The sequence below is a fragment of the Saccopteryx leptura genome, chromosome 5 (assembly GCF_036850995.1).
Source record: "Saccopteryx leptura isolate mSacLep1 chromosome 5, mSacLep1_pri_phased_curated, whole genome shotgun sequence".
In the NCBI taxonomy this organism is placed as follows: domain Eukaryota; kingdom Metazoa; phylum Chordata; class Mammalia; order Chiroptera; family Emballonuridae; genus Saccopteryx; species Saccopteryx leptura.
In genome coordinates, this window is record NC_089507.1 from 129,109,230 (window position 1) to 129,130,554 (window position 21,325).

General features: G+C 35.3%; 1 protein-coding gene across 1 annotated transcript in view; it reads right to left on the reverse strand.

Moving 5' to 3' along the window:
* Positions 1-21,325, reverse strand: part of MALRD1 (MAM and LDL receptor class A domain containing 1) — an 837,423-nt gene that overhangs the window by 263,202 nt on the left and 552,896 nt on the right. Inside the window, 1 exon segment of the mRNA XM_066386561.1 lies at positions 17,306-17,489. Coding sequence (XP_066242658.1) covers positions 17,306-17,489 — 184 coding nt within the window.

A 21,325-nucleotide genomic window follows, 5' to 3' on the forward strand; every position in this document is an offset into this window, starting at 1 on the left:
TGTAGGGCTGTTGAGTATTGTTTCACCCAGTGGTGACTGCTGATCCTCCACCACATGCTCTCTTTTAGATGTATTTATTTGTCCTACATTTTTTTTTTCAATTTTTGGTCACTATTCCTTGGTCTCCATAATTCAACAGCTCTGAAATTTTTTATAGCACCTTTCCATAAAGATTCCTTGCTTACCACCCTACCCCATCTCTTTTTTTAGGTAAAGTACTATTTTACTGAAAAGTTTATCTATTAGAATCTTAAAATATTTTAAAATGTGCCATTATTTTTATTATGGTTGTGTTCTTTATATTAGCATGGTACAACTCAGTTACCTATGCTCACTGTGGCTTGCCTCAACTCTATTTTTCCATTAGCCCTTTTCTTTTGTGATTATTCAAAACAAGACTTTTCAGAAACTCATATATTCTATCATATGCATAGACAGGAAAATTGGTTTCTGGCCCTGGCTTAGTATTTGTGCATGTATAAATACTTGAATATTTTACCAAAACCAATTTCTTCATGTTTGATGCAATGGGATATAAATTTCTTTAGTTCTACATCTACTCATGTTAAGTACACCTGTAACTTATATGTCATATACATTTGTTTCAGGACTGAGAAGCATATCCTTCAACTGTGTAATGAAAATAAAAAAAATACATATCATAAGTATAAAGTGAAAGTCTTATTGATAAGTATTAATTTTGAATAATAAAATAGTAAAATACAGTGTAATATAAGTTGAAATGCCATATTGTCACAAATTTCCTATGAAATGATCCTTTTGACCCAGATAATAATTGTGAAAATGTTCATTGTAATTGAAATAAATTCTAATTAGAACTTATTTAAACTGAAGATAATGTTAATATTCAGATTTATAGTAACCTTCATTAAGAATATTTTAAAGGCTATTTAAGGCTTACTAAAATGCATGCTGAAGTAATCATTTTTATTTAATATTATGAATTAACATAGTGATATCATTGTGTGTGGATTATAATTAAGTATAACATTAACTATAATATTCAGTTTATCATTATATTATAATCACAACTTTAAATATAGACCATTTTGACATTTAAATGTTAATTTTATTAATTTTTTGAAAGATGAGGTAATAGCTAATATTTTCTAGGTGTGTAATAAATGGTTAGCTGAAATACAATAAAGTAATTAGATCCATCCAAGGCTTTAATTTTTTAATTTAAAATAGCTGATTAGCCTGACCAGGAGGTGGCACAGTGGATAGAGCGTTAGACTGGGACACAGAGGACCCAGGTTCAAAACCCAGAGGTCTCCAGCTTGAGTGCGGGCTCCTCTGGTTTGAGCAAGGATCACCAGCTTGAGCCCAAGGTCGCTGGCTTGAGCAAGGGGTTACTCGGTCTGCTGGAGCCCCCTGGTCAAGGCACATATGAGAAAGAAATGAATGAACAACTAAGGTGCTGCAATGAGTTGATGCTACTCATCTCTCTCCCTTCCTGTCTGTCCCTATCTGTCCTTCTCTCTCTGTCTCTCTTTCTGTCCCTGTCACAGAAACAAAAATAAGATAAATAAAATAAAATAAAATAAAATAGCTGATTAAAGATATAATAAAAAACTTAACTACATAGTCCTATTGTTTAAAATATGGGCATGGGATGAAGATTGAGTATCTAACCTCTGATTAACAAGTAGCAAATAACTTGGCTCTAAGTCTTAATGTAGAAAGAATATATTAACCATGACAATGAGACTTCTTGCCTGAGGCCTGTCTCAAATAAATTCAATCAATAAAGCAAAAAGAGGGAAATCAATAGCAATGAATGGCAGTAGAGGGTTGATGCTACAGGGATTCTCTCCACTTTCTGGTTTTGAGTTTGTTTAGTGTCAACTTTATTTCCCTAACCTCTTTCCCAACAAGGCTGGAGCTCTTCTTTAATATATTTAGAGTATCAGAATCTAAAAAATAAATATGCTTCTCTCTTACATCTCTAGTTTAAAAAGAGCCTGCAAAGGGTTGATATCTCGGTTGTGATTTCTTTCTTCTTTTTTATTTATTTATTGAATTTTAGAGAGAGAGAACAAGACAGAGAAACATAGATTTGTTGTTCTACTTACTTATACATTTGTTGTTTGATTCTTGTATGTGCTCTGACCAGGGATTGAACCTGCAACCTTGGCAAACCTGCAAACTTGGAGTATCAAAATGATGCTTTAACCAACTGAGCTATCCAGCCAGGGCCTTGGTTGTGATTTCTTTTTGGTTATTAATTAAGCAACCACAATCTTTATAATGTATTCTTAAAGACAACAAGTATATTTGATTCTTACGTTACAGTGCTGGACAACCCAATGTCAAGTACAACTCTACCTATATAAAGCATAAATCTATAGTAGCCCTAATTATGAATAATATTCCTCTATGTAATATAGGAAATTACATGATGTTTTAGTTAGGATCTAGATTATATGACAAAAAATAACCAAGTTTTGGCAGAAGGTTTCAGCTCTAGATATAAAAGGTTCATTGAAGTTTATAAGAAAACAGAATAAAAATAGTTGTATATAATAAGATAAAGAAACTACTGAGTGACGTCACGGAAATGGTGCCGTGAGCAGCGCGTCCGACAGATCTCCCCAAAATCACAACAAATTTATCAACTAGAAACAGGAAAATTTATCTTCGGAGCATTACGGAGTTCCACACAAACTGAAAGCAAAAGGACTGTTATCACTTGAATCTGAGAGACGAGGGTGTGGAGGAAGCTACCGCAGGGACGTTCATTCAAGCCGCGAGGAAGTGCGCCTGTGGTAAGTCATCCCGCACTCGGGAGCCACGAGCAGCAGCCGCGAGCAGCCGCCGCCAGCCGCCACCGCCAGCCGCCGCCGACAGCCGCCGCCGACAGCCGCCGCGAGCAGCGCCAGGGTCGGTTGCAGAGCGAGCACCACCCACACTCCGGAGCGGCGAGCAGCCGCTGGCGCGCGCCCGGTCTGGTTGCAGACTGAGCATTGCAGACCGAGCACCGCTAACGTTCCCAGCGGCCTGCGCACGGGGAGCGGGAGAGGCCCCAGGGCGGTATTCCCTACTTGGGAGATTCTCTCCGCGGGCGGGGCACCTCACCCAGCCATTCAAGCTAACAATCAAGCGTTGGGGGAGGGGCGCGCGCAGGCAGCCTGAAATACCTTCGGGAGCACAGCTGCGACCCAATTACTAAAATTAACTTAACCCGTGAAATCTGCGCACCCTCGGTTCTAATTGATAAGATCTCTCTCAGTTCACCGACCCAAGACAAGAGGCGTGATATTTTTAGTGCCTCTCGCTAAAGGGGCGGGGGCAACTTCTGATTGATAGAGCCTCCATATTCAGAGATAAACGCTAACAAGAAGGACTTGGCAGATAATAAGATCTATACCACACTAGTCGCAAGCAGAGACTAGTGCCTCTTCTTACCAGCCAAAACAGGCTACAAAGTGTGGAAAGCCTGGGTTGAGAGGTCCAACTGAATGCTAGGCGCTGAACAGTCACCTTGACAACAATTGACTCCCACCCCCGCCTGATTACACTGGAGCCCCTGACTGTCAGAGCCCTTCCCAAAGCCTTGCACTGAGTGGGGATAGAGTGGGGATTTCCCAGCTCTTTGAGCCTCTTACTCCCCAGGCAGAAGCAGTGGCAGCCTTATAGCTGGATCACCAGGCTGCTAATTCAGGAAGGGGAGACTAGGAGAGAGAATCCACGAAAGCAAACTCTCTCATCGTTGGACCCTGCAAACGCCAACAAGCCTTGACTACCAGCAAGACTAAAGCCAATTATATGACATTGCCATAGAATCCCATCAACTGCAAATCCCTACCTAAATGTGACACAGGGGCAGAGCCTGGGGTACAGAGTCACCGACCAGGAAGAGGGAGAGAAAAGAAAAAGGAAGAAGTTAACATCTCAAAATCAAGAAAAATCCACAGACTTTACAACTTGTTCCACTAATTTTTTTTTTGTTGTTGTTGTTGTTGTTGTTGTTTGTTTCTTCTATCTTATTGCCTTTATTTCCTCCACCTCTGTCCTTCTATTCTCTGCCCATCTTATGCTTCCCTCTTCTTGAACTACACTACCCATAAGTGTTACATTTTATTTCTCTTCTTCATCCTCACCCTCCTTTGGGGTTATACTCCAGGAAACTTAACTCTCACTCTCTCCTCTTTTGTTTTGTTTTTTTTTTGCTTTATTTTGTTTTTTTCTCTTCCTTTTTTATTTCTTCCTTCGTTTTTCTCTTTTTCTTATTTTTTCCTTTCTATTCGTTTTTTCATCTCGTTTTACTTTCCTCCCACTTAATCCTCAATCACGAACAAATTAGTTAATTTGGGACTCAAGGTTTTTTTTGGCTTTATTTTTCTTTTTCGCTTTTGTTTTTTTTTTTCTTGTTAGTTTATTTTTGTGGCATTTTGGGTCCTCCCAACCCAAGGTCTCCATTGTATTTGGTCTTTGCTCCACTTAATACAACATATTTTTACTTATTATTTTTATTTTTTTCTTCTTTATTATTCCTTTTTTTGTCCTTTTTTCTGGTTCCCTCTTATCCCTCTCATTATATCTCTTAGTTGACCATCACCCGCAGGCAGATCAACTTATGCTTGTCTAAGATTTTCTTCCTTTTTTTTTTTTTTGCCCCTTGAACTCTTCACCGCAAACCAGGCCCTCCATTATAGGCACGATATTTCCCTGAGGAGGGGAGAGGAGGGAAGGAGAAGAAAAAAAAGGGGGAAATAATAAATTATTACTGCTTTTTTTTGTGGGGTGTTTTACCCTTTGGTTTTTTTTTTTTTTTTTTTTTTTTTTACTTTTTACTCTTTATTAATTCTAATTAGTGCTATCAACAAGACCACCCTCAGATGCCAATAAGAAAGAGGAAATCGAATATTATGGATACAAAAGAAAGAGAGGTAACACAAATAGATGTGGAAAAATCTATGGAGAAAAGACTTAACATATTGGAAGCCTTGGAGCTAAATGACAGAGAATTTAAAATAGAAATCTTAAAAATACTCAGAGATATACAAGAAAACACAGAAAGGCAATATAGGGAGATCAGAAAACAACTCAATGAACACAAAGAATATATTACCAAGGAAATTGAAACTATAAAAACAAATCAAACAGAAATGAAAAACTCAATTCCCGAGCTGAAAAACGAGGTAACAAGCTTAGCTAGCAGAACAACCCAGATTGAAGATAGGATTAGTGAAATAGAAGACAAACAACTTGAGGCACAACAGAGAGAAGAAGAAAGAGACCCAAAAATAATAAAAAACGAGAAAGCCCTCCAGGAATTATCTGACTCCATCAGAAAGAATAACATAAGAATAATAGGTATATCAGAGGGAGAAGAGAAAGAAAATGGAGTGGAGAATATACTCAAACAAATAATAGACGAGAACTTCCCAAGCCTGTGGAAAGAACTAAAGCCTCAAATTCAAGAAGCAAACAGAACACCGAGTTTTCTTAACCCCAACAAACCCACTCCAAGGCACATCATAATAAAGATGACACAAACCAATGACAAAGAAAAAATTCTCAAGGCAGCCAGGGAAAAGAAGAGTACAACATATAAAGGAAGGCCTATTAGATTATCATCAGATTTCTCAGCAGAAACTCTACAAGCTAGAAGAGAGTGGACCCCAATATTTAAAGCCCTGAAAGAGAGGAACTTTCAGCCAAGAATACTATACCCATCAAAGCTATCCTTCAAGTATGAAGGAGATATAAAAACATTCACAAATACAGAAAAGATGAGAGAATTTATCACGAGAAAGCCCCCACTCCAGGAAATACTAAAGGGGGTTTTCCAACCAGATTCAAAGAACAAAAGAAAACAACACCACAAGTAACAGCTCCACCAAGAACACAATAAAACCAAACTTAAACTGTGACAACAAAGGAAAAAAAAGGGGGGGAGAGAATAGAGATTAACAGTAGCAAAGGACGATGAAGTGCAGAAATACTTATAAGATAGGGTACTACAATGAATATGGTAGGTACCCTTTTCATTACTTAATGGTAACCACCCTAGAAAAAACCACCACAAAAACACATGACTTAAAAAAGGTAGCAACAGAGGAAAGAAGTATGGAACACAAACAAACAGAAACAAATGATAGAAAAACAAAAGAGAAGAATCAAACTAGATACAAAACTAACAGAAAGCAATTTATAAAATGGCAGTAGGGAACCCACAAGTGTCAATAATTACACTAAATGTAAATGGATTAAACTTACCAATAAAAAGACACAGAGTAGCAGAATGGATTAAAAAAGAAAATCCAACTATATGCTGCCTACAAGAAACACATCTAAGCAACAAGGATAAAAACAAATTCAAAGTGAAAGGCTGGAAAACAATACTCCAAGCAAACAACACCCAAAAAAAAGCAGGTGTAGCAATACTCATATCTGATAATGCTGACTACAAGACAGAAAAAGTACTCAGAGACAAAAATAGTCACTTCATAATGATTAAGGGGACACTGAATCAAGAAGACATAACAATCCTTAATATATATGCACCAAACCAAGGAGCACCAAAATATATAAGACAGCTACTTATTGACCTTAAAACAAAAACTAACAAAAATACAATCATACTTGGAGACCTCAATACTCCGCTGACGGCTCTAGATCGGTCATCCAAACAGAGAATCAATAAAGATATAGTGGCCTTAAACGAAATACTAGAACACCTGGATATGATAGACATCTACAGGACACTTCATCCCAAAGCGACAGAGTATACATTTTTCTCTAGTGTACATGGAACATTCTCAAGAATTGACCATATGTTGGGCCACAAAGACAATATCAGCAAATTTAGAAAAATTGAAATTGTACCAAGCATATTTTCTGATCATAAAGCCTTGAAACTAGAATTCAACTGCAAAAAAGAGGTGGGAAAACCCACAAAAATGTGGAAACTAAACAACATACTTCTAAAAAATGAATGGGTCAAAGAAGAAATAAGCGCAGAGATCAAAAGATACATACAGACAAATGAAAATGAAAATACGACATATCAGAATCTCTGGGATACAGCAAAAGCAGTAATAAGAGGAAAGTTCATATCACTTCAGGCCTATATGAACAAACAAGAGAGAGCCGAAGTAAACCACTTAACTTCACACCTTAAGGAACTAGAAAAAGAAGAACAAAGACAACCCAAAACCAGCCGAAGAAAGGAGATAATAAAAATCAGAGCAGAAATAAATGAAATAGAGAACAGAAAAACTATAGAAAAAATCAATAAAACAAGGAGCTGGTTCTTTGAAAAGATCAACAAAATTGACAAACCCTTGGCAAGACTCACCAAGGAAAAAAGGCACAGGACTCAAATAAATAAAATCCAAAATGAAAGAGGAGAGATCACCACAGACATCATAGATATACAAAGAATTATTGTAGAATACTATGAAAAATTATATGCCACCAAATACAACAATCTAGAAGAAATGGATAAATTCCTAGAACAATAAAACCTTCCTAGACTGAGTCATGAAGAAGCAGAAAGCCTAAACAGACCAATCAGCAGGGAGGAAATAGAAAAAACTATTAAAAACCTCCCAAAAATAAAAGTCCAGGCCCAGACGGTTATACTAGTGAATTCTATCAAACATTCAAAGAAGACTTGGTTCCTATTCTACTGAAAGTCTTCCAAAAAATTGAAGAAGAAGCAATACTTCCAAACACATTTTATGAGGCCAACATAACCCTCATACCAAAACCTGGCAAGGATGGCACAAAGAAAGAAAACTACAGACCAATATCTCTAATGAATACAGATGCTAAAATTCTAAACAAAATACTGGCAAACCGAATACAACAACATATTAAAAAAATAATACATCATGATCAAGTGGGATTCATCCCAGAATCTCAAGGATGGTTCAACATACGCAAAACGTTTAACGTAATACACCATATCAACAAAACAAAGAACAAAAACCACATGATCTTATCAATAGATGCAGAAAAGGCTTTTGATAAAATACAACACAATTTTATGTTTAAGACTCTCAACAAAATGGGTATAGAAGGAAAATATCTCAACATGATAAAGGCCATATATGATAAACCATCAGCCAACATCATTTTAAACGGCATAAAACTGAGGACTTTCTACCTTAAATCAGGAACAAGACAGGGTTGTCCACTCTCTCCACTCTTATTTAACGTGGTGCTAGAAGTTCTGGCCAGAGCAATCAGACAAGACAAAGAAATAAAAGGCATCCATATTGGAAAAGAAGAAGTAAAGGTATCACTTTTTGCTGATGATATGATCCTATACATCGAAAACCCAAAGGACTCCACAAAAAGATTATTAGAAACAATAAACCAATACAGTAAGGTCGCAGGATACAAAATTAACATACAGAAGTCCATAGCCTTTCTCTATGCCAACAATGAAATATTAGAAAACGAACTCAAAAAAATAATCCCCTTCACGATTGCAACAAAAAAAATAAAATACCTAGGAATAAACATAACAAAGAATGTAAAGGACCTATATAATGAAAATTACAAAGCATTGTTAAGGGAAATCGAAAAAGATACAATGAGATGGAAAAATATTCCTTGTTCTTGGATAGGAAGAATAAATATAATCAAAATGGCCATATTACCCAAAGCAATATACAAATTTAATGCAATTCCCATCAAAATCCCTATGAGATTTTTTAAAGAAATGGAACAAAAAATCATCAGATTTATATGGAACTATAAAAAACCCCGAATAGCCAAAACAATCCTAAGGAAAAAGAATGAAGCTGGGGGCATTACAATACCTGACTTTAAACTATATTATAGGGCCACAATAATCAAAACAGCATGTTATTGGCAGAAAAATAGACACTCAGACCAATGGAACAGAATAGAAAGCCCAGAAATAAAACCACATATATATGGTCAAATAATCTTTGATAAAGGGGCCAACAACACACAATGGAGAAAAGAAAGCCTCTTCAACAAATGGTGTTGGGAAAACTGGAAAGCAACATGCAAAAGAATGAAACTCGACTACAGCCTGTCCCCATGTACTAAAATTAATTCAAAATGGATCAAAGACCTAAATATAAGACCTGAAACAATAAAGTACATAGAAGAAGACATAGGTACTAAACTCATGGACCTGGGTTTTAAAGAACATTTTATGAACTTGACTCCAATGGCAAGAGAAGTGAAGGCAAAGATAAATGAATGGGACTACATCAGAATAAAAAGTTTTTGTTCAGCAAGAGAAACTGATATAAAAATAAACAGACAGCCAACTAAATGGGAAATGATATTTTCAAACAACAGCTCAGATAAGGGCCTAATTTCCAAAATTTACAAAGAACTCATAAAACTCAACAACAAACAAACAAACAATCCAATAAAAAAATGGGAAGAAGACATGAATAGACACTTCTCCCAGGAAGAGATACAAATGGCCAACAGATATATGAAAAGATGCTCAGCTTCATTAGTTATTAGGGAAATGCAAATCAAAACTACAATGAGATACCACCTCACCCCTGTTAGATTAGCTACTATCAACAAGACGGGTAATAGCAAATGTTGGAGAGGCTGTGGAGAAAAAGGAACCCTCATTCACTGTTGGTGGGAATGTAAAGTAGTACAACCATTATGGAGGAAAGTATGGTGGTTCCTCAAAAAACTGCAAATAGAACTACCTTATGACCCAGCAATCCCTCTACTGGGTATATACCCCAAAACCTCAGAAACATTGATACGTGAAGACACATGTAGCCCCATGTTCATTGCAGCACTGTTCACAGTGGCCAAGACATGGAAACAACCAAAAAGCCCTTCAATAGAAGACTGGATAAAGAAGATGTGGCACATATACACTATGGAATACTACTCAGCCATAAGAAATGATGACATCAGATCATTTACAGCAAAATGGTGGGATCTTGATAACATTATAAGGAGTGAAATAAGTAAATCAGAAAAAAACAAGAACTACATGATTCCATACATTGGTGGAACATAAAAATGAGACTAAGAGACATGGACAAGTGTGTGGTGGTTACCAGGGGTGGGGGGAGGGAGGACAGGGGGAGAGTTAGGGGGAGGGGGAGGGGCACAGAGAACTAGATAGAGGGTGGCGAAGGACAATCTGACTTTGGGCGAGGGGTATGCAACATAATTTAATGACAAGGTAACCTAGACATGTTTTCTTTGAATATATGTACCCTGATTTATTAATGTCATCCCATTACCATTAATAAAAATTTATTTAAAAAAAAAAAAAAAAGAAACTACTGTAACATGGATTGGGTTCAAGTTCTATAACATTGGTACATAGATTTGTTTTCTTTCCCTCCCCTTCTTTACTGAAAACTTTTCTAATCCAAAATAAAGTAAGTCCATAAAAATGAAAATTGTTGAACATTACATTTTTAGGAAACAGGATTTACAATGTTTTAAAATATTTTAACTAGTATTATTAAAACATTCCACTTTTAGGAATACTAGCAATAGTTCTGTTTTCTTTCAAGAGCACTTGATATTATTGATAAACCAGGTGTGGCAGGTATTATGTGATTGCTTTTACTCCCAAACTAGTCATGATTTCAGCAGTGTTCGTTGCTGTTATGACTAAACATGGCTAGGTTTCAGCACCATTAAGCATCAGTAAGCCTGGCTGGCATTATTTAGTGTAACCTCTTGGTATCTCAGTTTTTCAAAGTTGTACTAAGGATTAAATTAATTGTTGCTGTCATGATGACAGTGATAATCGTATGTAACGTTTATTGAGTAATTACCACGATGAGTTACTGTTCAAAGCACCCGGCATATATATAAATCTTCACAATTATCATATAAGCTACTTTCTATTTTTTATTGCTATAATGAAACTTAGGCACCCAGTTTATAAGTATTTATTTAAGGTCACAAAACAAATAAGTGGCAGGATCAGGCTTTAAACCTAAGAAGAATAACTCCTGAGCCTCCTTAATGCTGTGCTGAGAGGATGCCACCTGCAGAGCAGGATTTCTGATGACGAAGTGCTGCATGGTGAGGCCTTGCTATCTCTCTGTTTCCTTCTAGCGCATCAAGGTGCTCCCCTCCCAGTGAGTTTGCCTTGCTAGTTCTGAGGCCTGGAGTGCTCTTCCCCAAGATGTTTGCATGCTTGCCTCTTTTTTTTATTTAAGCCTTTATGCAACAGTAATCATCAAAAGACAGTTTCTGACCACTCTCCTCAGTTAATAATTCTCCATCACCTCCATCTTAGTTCAGTCATCATGCCTATCACTATGTGATACAATATTGCTGTTATGTTGTTGTCTGAGTCTACCACCAGAATGTAGCCCAGTGAAGGGAGGAATTTGCTTTGTTCTGAATTTTCACACATACAACAAGGTTTGAATAAATGGTTTCTACTAACTCATTTGTTTATCTGCCCACCCATCCATCCATCCATCCATCCATCCATCCATCCATCCATCCATTCATATTCCCTTTTATCATCATTTACATACCTTTACATTATAGTGATACCTGCAGATTGTCTAGTTGTAACTTATTAAAAATGCATATTGATTTTAATTATTTCATTAAGGTGAGATATTTAATTATTTTTTTTTACTGCCTACCATCTTTCTTTTCTTGACTTTTCTGACAACATTTATTTTCAAAGAAAACTGTGAAAGACCTAAGTGCAACACTTGGAACACTCATATGCTGAGCAGAAATATAGCTTTTTATTTAAATTCAGTGAAGAAGGTAAGTTCTGAAAAGACTCTACAGAGTTCTGTTTATAAATTTATGTATTTGTGAACTGTATATACAGCTATCTCTGTTTTGTGATCTCCTAAATTCAATTTGAATCCAGAGTGATGCTCCACTGAAATCGTTATCATCAAGCCACTATTTTTCACTCCAGACCAATAACTGTTTAAAAGATACCTAGGAATCATACATACAGTTTTTAAGGGGAAAAGATGAAAGGTGTGAAAGTGGTAATAATAAAAAAGATGTGTTTTCAGGCTATGTGCGAAGACAATATACTAGACATCTAAAATTATGACACTGGCTTCTCTTAGTTTTTCCCAAGTTATTTCTTCTTTTCACATTTAGGATTATTTGGGGAGCATGATGTGTTTTGATCTATGTGACTTTAGAGAGACAAAGTAGCTACTGTTTACTTAGAAGATGTTATTGACTTTTGGAAGCATTTTCTATTCCCTAAATTATTTCTTTGCACTAAACTGGAAACTGGTCACCATTCAATTGGATCTTCTAGAATATTTGGTGGACAAGACCATTATGCCATTAGTGGCTCTCACTTGAGGTACCAGGTTTTCCATGTCTTGGGGGCAGTTCATGGAGCAATCCTGGAAATGTGAGATGCAGGAGGAACACACAGGGAAGGAGAGGAAATGCTAGGGGTCAAAGGGGAATTAAAAGGTGGGAAAAATGAATGAAATCAAACACTGTGTAAGACACGCATTTTGGTCCTGCTCCGAAGAGATGTGCTGAGTGCACCTCACATGGCTTTCCGCAGCCTACACAATCAATAAATATTTGCTGAATAGGTGAACAGAACAGAACCAGATCTTAAACACTGTTATAAAATGTATTGCTCCTAAAACAGTGTTATGTCTGGTGTGGCTATTGTTCATTTATAATTTTAGCCAACTATGTCTCATGCATTCTTCAAAGCATTTTATATAAAACAAATTATTTCATTCTCACAAGGACTCTATGAGGTGGAAGCAGTATCAGCTCCATTTTGGAGGTGAGATAATGAGATAAAGGAAGGTTTTAAGCAAAACCACAGAACCAATAGCAAGAATAGCAAGTGGCTAAGCTAGGACTTGCACAGCGGTCCTGTGGCAGAAGTGACATAAATGTTCTTTAGTATTAATAAGATACTCAATAGAATCAGGTGAATAATTATACTTAATAAACAAATACTATTCTGATTGAAAATTGATTAAACATTTAAATTTAGAATTGAAACATTTATAATTACATTGATGGAATATTATTTTTTTATATAAATTCTCTTCCTATTTTTCTGCTCTATGGAGTAATGGTAGCATTTTATGATTTTTGTACCAGCTATTTTTAAATCAGTTTGAATTTAAAAAGAAGAGATATCAATTTATAATCTCTCATTTTTTTTTTATTTCTAAGCTGCTTGCTTCCTTGTTAAATTATCCAAAAAGGAGATATATTTCTTCTTTTTTTCCCTGTCTCTCTCTTTTTTTAAATTTTTTAATGCGTTCTTCGGCAGACAAAAGAATATGACTATTCTTTGGTTTAATTTTTCTTTTTGAAAAAATACAATAAATTGATAATCAATAGAAGAATGCAAAGAAATAAAAAAAATCTAGGTTATTTTGGCCATGTACTAAATATTACATAACAAATAAAGTTATAAGTTTCTGAATGCAAAGTAAAAAATAAATATGAAGTTCAAACACCTTTCCTATTTGCAGGTAACGTAGATAACCATCAAATACATATCATATATATCATTTTCCTTCTACTTTCACTCTTAATCAGTTAAACATTGCTCTTATGAAATAAGTCAGACAGGAAATTCAAGAGCCATATGATTTCACTCATATGTGAGATATAAAACTGAAATCATCAAATAAACAAACAAGAAAAGCAAACAATAATTCATAGACACAGCCAGCAGTATGGTGCTCTCTAGAGGGAAGGGGGATAAGGGGGATAATAGAGGGCAGAGGGCAGCCAAGTTTATGGTGACAAAATAAGATTTGACTCTGGGTGGTGGACACACAAGGCAATATAGATGATGTATCATAGAATTATATTTTCAAACCTGTATAATTTTATTAACTGAATCACCCCACTGAATTTATTTAAAAATTTATTTTAAAAAATAATAAATAAATTATATTCTCATTGTGGCAAGCAATATATTTTTAGTAAAGTGGTGTAAATTTAAAAATTACATATTGGTTGCAAAGTTGTCAGATAGTCCTATTAAAATCTCAGAGATGGTCTATTACAATCCTGTCATTTTACAAATGAAGAAACTGAGGCTCTAAAATGACATGACCAATGTTAGGCTATTAGTGCCAAAACCCTGAAAAATGTGATGTCTATAGAATCTTAAAAAGTCTATAAAAATATGGTGACTTTCTTTTTGAGAGTTCCTGACTCACTTTGATCTGGTCTTCTCTTTCCTTCATCTGTCCTTGGTCCACTTGATTTTAATTTCATTCACAGTGGTGTTTTTATTTGGTTGTTCATTTTTTTTTTTTATTGGTTTGGAACACGGGCTGCTTGTTGTCCTAGAAAGGAATCCTGGTGGATTCACTTTGAGACATTAGGATGTCTAGACTGTTCCAGTCCCACAGACCTGTCACAGACCACTTGGGCCCACATATTCAAAGTGGGTAAAACCCCTCCCAGTTTTAGCTGCATTCTCAAACCACCTGACTGGCATTTCAGTAACTATATATATCTGTTGGTTCTGTTGTGATTCTCCTGCCTTCTCTCTTATAGATATAAATACTACACAGGTTTTGTGGATGTTGCCAGTTTGTTTTCATTAGTTTATAGATTTTGAAGGTATGAATTTACATTCAGTTTTGTTGTGTATGCTTTTCATGGCTTGTTGACTTTGCTAACTAGATGCTCTGCGTGTTTTGATGTGAGGACTTTGGAAAACCCAAAAGCTATTCTAACACCACCACCACCATCTCTCCATAATTCTCCTTCATTTCTTTCTTATTTTCAATAGCTTTATTGATTTATAATTTAAAATTTACATTTCATTAAGTTAATCCATATGAGGTTTGAAATCTAATGGTTTTAGTATACTTAAGAAATGGTGCACTGATCACCACAGAAAATTAGAATATTTTCATCACCCTATAAAAAACCCCATATCCAATAAGAGTTACTTTCCAGACCCACATTTCTTCAGCCCAGAGTATCCACTAATCTACTCTCAATCATGACACATCTACTAATCCGGACATTTCTTAAAAATAGTATCATACAATATGTGGTCTTTTGCTATTGGCAGGATGTGACAGAGAAATAAACATTAAGTCATTTTTAAAAAAATTTTATCTGAAATGGAAACCAGCAGCAATTACATGATAGATTTTTATGGCAAATTATTTGCATATGATTTGAAGTTGGATTCCCAATGCAGGGCAATGGAACATTTGAGAAGATGGCATAGTCAATAGTGATTATTATAGCAATAAAATGTGCTACAAAATTTTTACAAAATTGCCAAGATTATTCTAAACACTGCGTATACATTGACATACTCAGTATTCATAGAAATCTATGACAGAAGAAGCATTGTTATTATTATCCCCATTTCATTAATGAGAAAACTGAGCCAAAGTGAAATAAATAAAGTTATCTAAGCTAGACAGAAGTAGAGTTAGATTCCATATTCAGATAGTTTGACTCAAGACTCCTTGTTCTTAACCACTATTCTTTAGTGCCTGTCTGCTTTTTAGATGTTTTGTCAACTATTCTTTTCTTCTAAATTGCAATAGTAGAAAAAAATATAGGGTACCTTATAAGCTAAACTCTTTATCATTACCCATATTTCCCAGCACTGGCAATACATTTGTATATAATTTAAAACTGAGGGGTCATTGTTATTTTAGTACCATACATAGTTTTTTAAAACTTTTTTATAATGCTTTTCTTTTGCTTTCTATCTTGACTAAAATAAAATTTGAAAATTCTCATTTATTGTAGCAAGATGGGCTATTAAAAACAATGGTGAGCTTTTCCTAAAATACATTTAATATACAATTAACCACAACTTACCTCTTTATTATTTATGACATAGAAGGAACTGTAATCATTTATTAGTAAATATAGGACATTAAACTATTACTCAGTAAGCTGAGCATTGGGTTGAACTGGTCAAAATTAACTACAATCATGTAAAATTTCACAGGACTTCAATATAAGAAGGGGAAGAAACAGTACAACTCTACATGGAATCTGGCAAAGTTGGAATAATTTTCACTTTTATTCTGTCCTGAATCAAACTATGTAGGAATTATTTTGCTTCCCTTGAAAAGAAGAAATCTCTCTTGTTTAGTAGAAGCTTCTTTTTTCCCAAAAATATTAGAAAAAGCTTTAATAATAATGTTAAGTTGCTAGAAGTATTTCTAGATTAACTATAATAGAAATTTACCACATTACTAGGAAAGTTACTAGGAAAGAACAGAAGCAGCACATTCTGACTTTGAAGATACCTTCTCATGATTGTATGTTCAGAACCCTCTTTCTGTTGTCCTGGCACTGTCTCCCCAACTTCTCTAAGCCTAAGTCCTGTCTCCTGCTTGACATAGACACCTGGAGCTTTGTGTTCCCTAGATCATCTGGGGCACATGAATTCTGATTGCATGTAACATGTTCCTGGAAAGATAGTGGGGAAAATCAAACTAAAGAAACTGTCTTCCAAGCAGAATCCTTTGAAGAAGCCTGGTCATAAAAAGAGCAGATGCTATAACATCACCAAAAACCAAAGTCACAATTTTAACTGCCTCTTAAAGTCATATTTTAATATGAGAGCAACCATAAAATTAAACAGCATCCACATTTTGCTCTCAGTCCCAGGGGCTTGTTTCCAAGTAACTTAGTGCAGAAAATCACAGAAGGCTTATCTGTCACTGGCAGTGTATCTCTCACAGGGTTATTTTGGAAAGCAGATAAAAGAATTGCTCAGAAAGAACTATGCCAATTGTGAAAATGCACAAAGGGATTTATAATTATTTTTGATATTTTCTAGGTGTTTTTGTAAGAAAATTTAAGTGTAGTTAGACTTCACATTTAGAAATATGATAAATAGCAAAGTTCAAATTGCTGTTCACTTGCAACTTAAATCTCCTAAATATAGTGCTCAATCTAAGTTCTACTTGAATTATACCTGGTTGAACTTATTTCTCATATATTTACTAACTGCTGGCTTTCTAACCCTCTTTTACTGGTTCATTTTTAATTAATCTGAAGTAGAGAAATGTGTATAAACATTAGTCTACACTTTAAATTGTGTTGAAAATAAATAATTCAAAGGAGAACACTTTTGCATGTTAAAAAGGGGATGGTATGAAAGGGAGAGCGACATTACTGTGCAATTGGCAGACGAAAAAAATACTCTCTTATGTAAGCGTAGGTTCAACAGTTATAAAATTATCTTTCAATTGGTTTTTATATATGTACAGAATATATCAAAGCATAACATTTTTTAAACACAAGAATAAAAAAGCTAGATTTTAAGTGTGCTTCCAAATGGAAATGTGTTCTAGAAACTTACCAGTCATGCAATTTTGAAATTCAATGTCATCAATTGCAGCCCCTCCTCCTAGATCCCTTGTTCTGATACCTTGAAATATAACTTCAAAATTTCTTAATTTTCCTAGCAGTATGACAGTCTTTTGCCAATGATCACCAGAATTCGGCTTGCTTTTCTGCCATACTTTTGATAGTCCTTTTTTTGTCTGGAAGTAAAAAAATATTGTATTAGGGCAATGATTAAACACAAAGGAAAAAGAAGAAAACAACCAGGCATTTGAAGCAGAAACATTTGATCAGTGAAAACTGATTAAAAAAATTGAGACTTAATAGTAGGGGATTTTAATACCTCACTAACATCACTAGATAGATCCTCAAGAAAGAAAATGAACAAAGAAACAGCAGACTTATTGGAAACACTAGATCAACTCGATTTAAAAGATATCTTCAGAACCTTTCACCCTAAAGTAACAGAATATACATTCTTTTCAAGTGCTCATGGTACATTCTCTAGGATAGACCACATGTTAGGACACAAAAGTGCTCTCAACAAATTTAAGAAGACTGAAATCATATCAAGCACTTTCTCCGATCACAACGGCATGAAACTAGAAATGAATCACAGCAGAAAAGCTCAAAAATTCTCAAACACATGGAAACTAAATAGCAGGGTGTTAAATAATGAATGGATTAAGAATGAGATCAAAGAAATAAAAAAATTCCTAGAAACGAATGACAATGAGCATACAACAACTCAAAATTTATGGGACACAGCAAAAGCAGTGCTGAGAGGGAAGTTCACAGCACTACAGGCACACTTTCAGAAGCTAGAAAAAGCTCAAATAAACAACTTAACCCTGCATCTAAAAGAATTAGAAAAAGAACAGTAAGTAAAGCCCAAATGTAGTAGAAGGAAGGAAATAATAAAGATCAGAGCAGAAATAAATGACATAGAGGCTAAAGAAACAATACAGAGGATCAATGAAACTAGGAGCTGGTTCTATGAAAAGGTAAACAAGATTGATGAACCTTTAAGTAGACTCACCAAGAAAAAGAGAGAGAGGACTCAAATAAATAAAATTAGAAATGAGAGAGGAGAAATAACAACTGACATAACAGAAATACAAAATATTGTAAGAAAATACTATGAAGAACTGTATGCCAAAAAACTAGACAACCTAGATGAAATGGACAAATTCCTTGAAACATACAATCTTCCAAAAATCAATCTGGAAGAATCAGAAAACCTAAACAGACCGATTACAACAAATGAGATCGAAACAGTTATCAAAAAACTCCCAACAAAGAAAAGTCCGGGGCCCAATGTCTTCACAACAGAATTCTACCAAATATTCAAAGAAGAACTAACTCTTATCCTTCTCAAACTATTTCAAAAAATTCAAGAGGAAGGAAGACTTCCAAGCTCCTTTTATGAGGCGAGCATAATTCTGATTCCAAAACCAGGCAAAGACAACACAAAGAAAAAAAATTATAGGCCAATATCTCTGATGAATATAGATGCTAAAATCCTCAACAAAATATTAGCAAACCGGATATGGAAAAAATCATACACCATGATCAAGTGGGATTTATTCTGGGGAGGCAAGGCTGGTACAATATTCGTAAATCAATCAATGTGATTCATCACATAAACAAAGGGAAGAAGAAAAACCATATGATAATTTCAATAGATGCAGAAAAAGCATTTGATAAAATCCAGCACCCATTCATGATCAAAACTCTCAGCAAAGTGGGAATACAGGGAACATACCTCAACATGATAAAAGCCATCTATGACAAACCCACAGCCAACATCTTACTCAATGGGCAAAAATTCAAAGCAATCCCCTTAAGATCAGGAGCAAGGCAGGGGTGCCCCCTTTCACCACTCTTATTTAACATGGTCCTGGAAGTCCTAGCAACAGCAATCAGACAAGAAGAAGAAATAAAAGGCATTCAAGTTGGAAAAGAAGAAGTAAAACTATCATTATTTGCAGATGATATGATATTGTATATAGAAAACCCTAAAGTCTCAGTCAAAAAGCTACTGGACCTGATAAATGAATTCAGCAAAGTGGCAGGATATAAAATCAATACTCAGAAATCAAAGGCATTTTTATACACCAACAATGAACAGTCAGAAAGAGAAATTAAGGAAACAATCCCCTTCACAATTACAACCAAAAAAATAAAGTACCTAGGAGTAAACTTAACCAAGGAGACTAAAGACTTGTACTCGGAAAATTACAAAACATTGATAAAAGAAATCAAGGAAGTTACAAACAAGTGGAAGCATATACCGTGCTCATGGTTAGGAAGAATAAACATCATTAAAATGTCTATATTACCCAGAGAAATCTATAAATTCAATGTAATATCAATTAAAATACCAATCACATACTTCAAAGATATAGACCACATATTCCAAAAATTTATATGGAACCAAAAGAGAACACGAATAGCCTCAGCAATCTTAAAAAAGAAGAATAAAGTGGGAGGTATCACACTTCCTGATACCAAGTTATACTACAAGGCCATTGTACTCAAAACAGCCTGGTACTGGCATAAGAACAGGCATATAGATCAATGGAACAGAACAGAGAACCCAGAAATAAACCTACAGTTCTATGGACAACTGATATTTGACAAAGGAGGTAAGGAAATACAATGGAGTAAAGACATCCTTTTTAACAAATGGTGTTGGGAAAATTGGACAGCTACCCGCAAAAAAATGAAACTAGACCACCAACTTACACCATTCCGTAAATAAACTCAAAATGGATAAAAGACTTAAATGTAGGCCATGAAACCATAAGCATCTTAGAAGAAAACATAGGCAGTAAGCTCTCTGACATCTCTCGGAGCAATATATTTGCTGATTTATCTCCACGGGGAAGTGAAATAAAAGACAGGATAAACAAATGGGACTATATCAAACTAAAAAGCTTTTGCACAGCTAAAGACAACAAGAACAGAATAAAAAGACAAACTATACAATGGAAGAACGTATTTGACAATACGTCTGATAAGGAGTTAATAACCAAAATTTATAAAGAACTTGTAAAACTCAACACCAGGAAGACATACAACCCAATCCAAAAATGGGCAAAAGAGATGAATAGACACTTCTCCAAAGAGGACATACAGATGGCCAATAGGCATATGAAAAAATGCTCAACATCACTAATCATTAGGGAAATGCAAATTAAAACCACAATGAGATATCACCTCACACCAGTCAGAATGGCGCTTATCAATAAAACAACACAGAATAAGTGCTGGCGAGGATGTGGAGAAAAGGGAACCCTCCTACACTGCTGGTGTAAATGCAGACTGGTGCAGCCACTGTGGAAAACAGTATGGAGATTCCTCAACAAACTGAAAATCGAACTGCCTTTTGACCCAGCTATCCCTCTTTTAGGAATATACCCCAAGGACACCATAGATTGGCTCCAAAAGGAGAAATGCATCCCCCTGTTTGTGGCAGCATTGTTCACAATAGCGAAGATCTGGAAACAGCCCAAGTGTCCATCAGAGGACAAGTGGATTAAAAAGCTTTGGTACATATATACTATGGAATACTACTCAGCCATAAGAAATGATGACATCGGATCATTTACAATAACATGGATGGACCTTGACAACATTATACAGAGTGAAATAAGTAGATCAGAAAAAAAACTAAGATGAATTCATACATAGAAGGGACATAAAAATGAGACTCAGAGACATGAACAAGAGTGTGATGGCAATAGGGGTGGGGGTGGGGGGAGGGGGATGGGGTGAAGAAGGAGAGAGGGGTTGGGGGAGGGGAGGGGCACAAAGAAAACCAGATAGAAGGTGACAGAAGACAATTTAACTTTGGGGGAGGGGTATACAGCAAAATCAAATGTCAAAATAATCTAGAGATGTTTTCTCTCAACATATGTACCCTGATTTATCAATGTCACTGCATTAAATTCAATAAATAAAAAAAAAAGAAAAAAAATTGAGACTATGTTTAACTATGATATGCTTTATATAATCAAAAAAGACATACTAA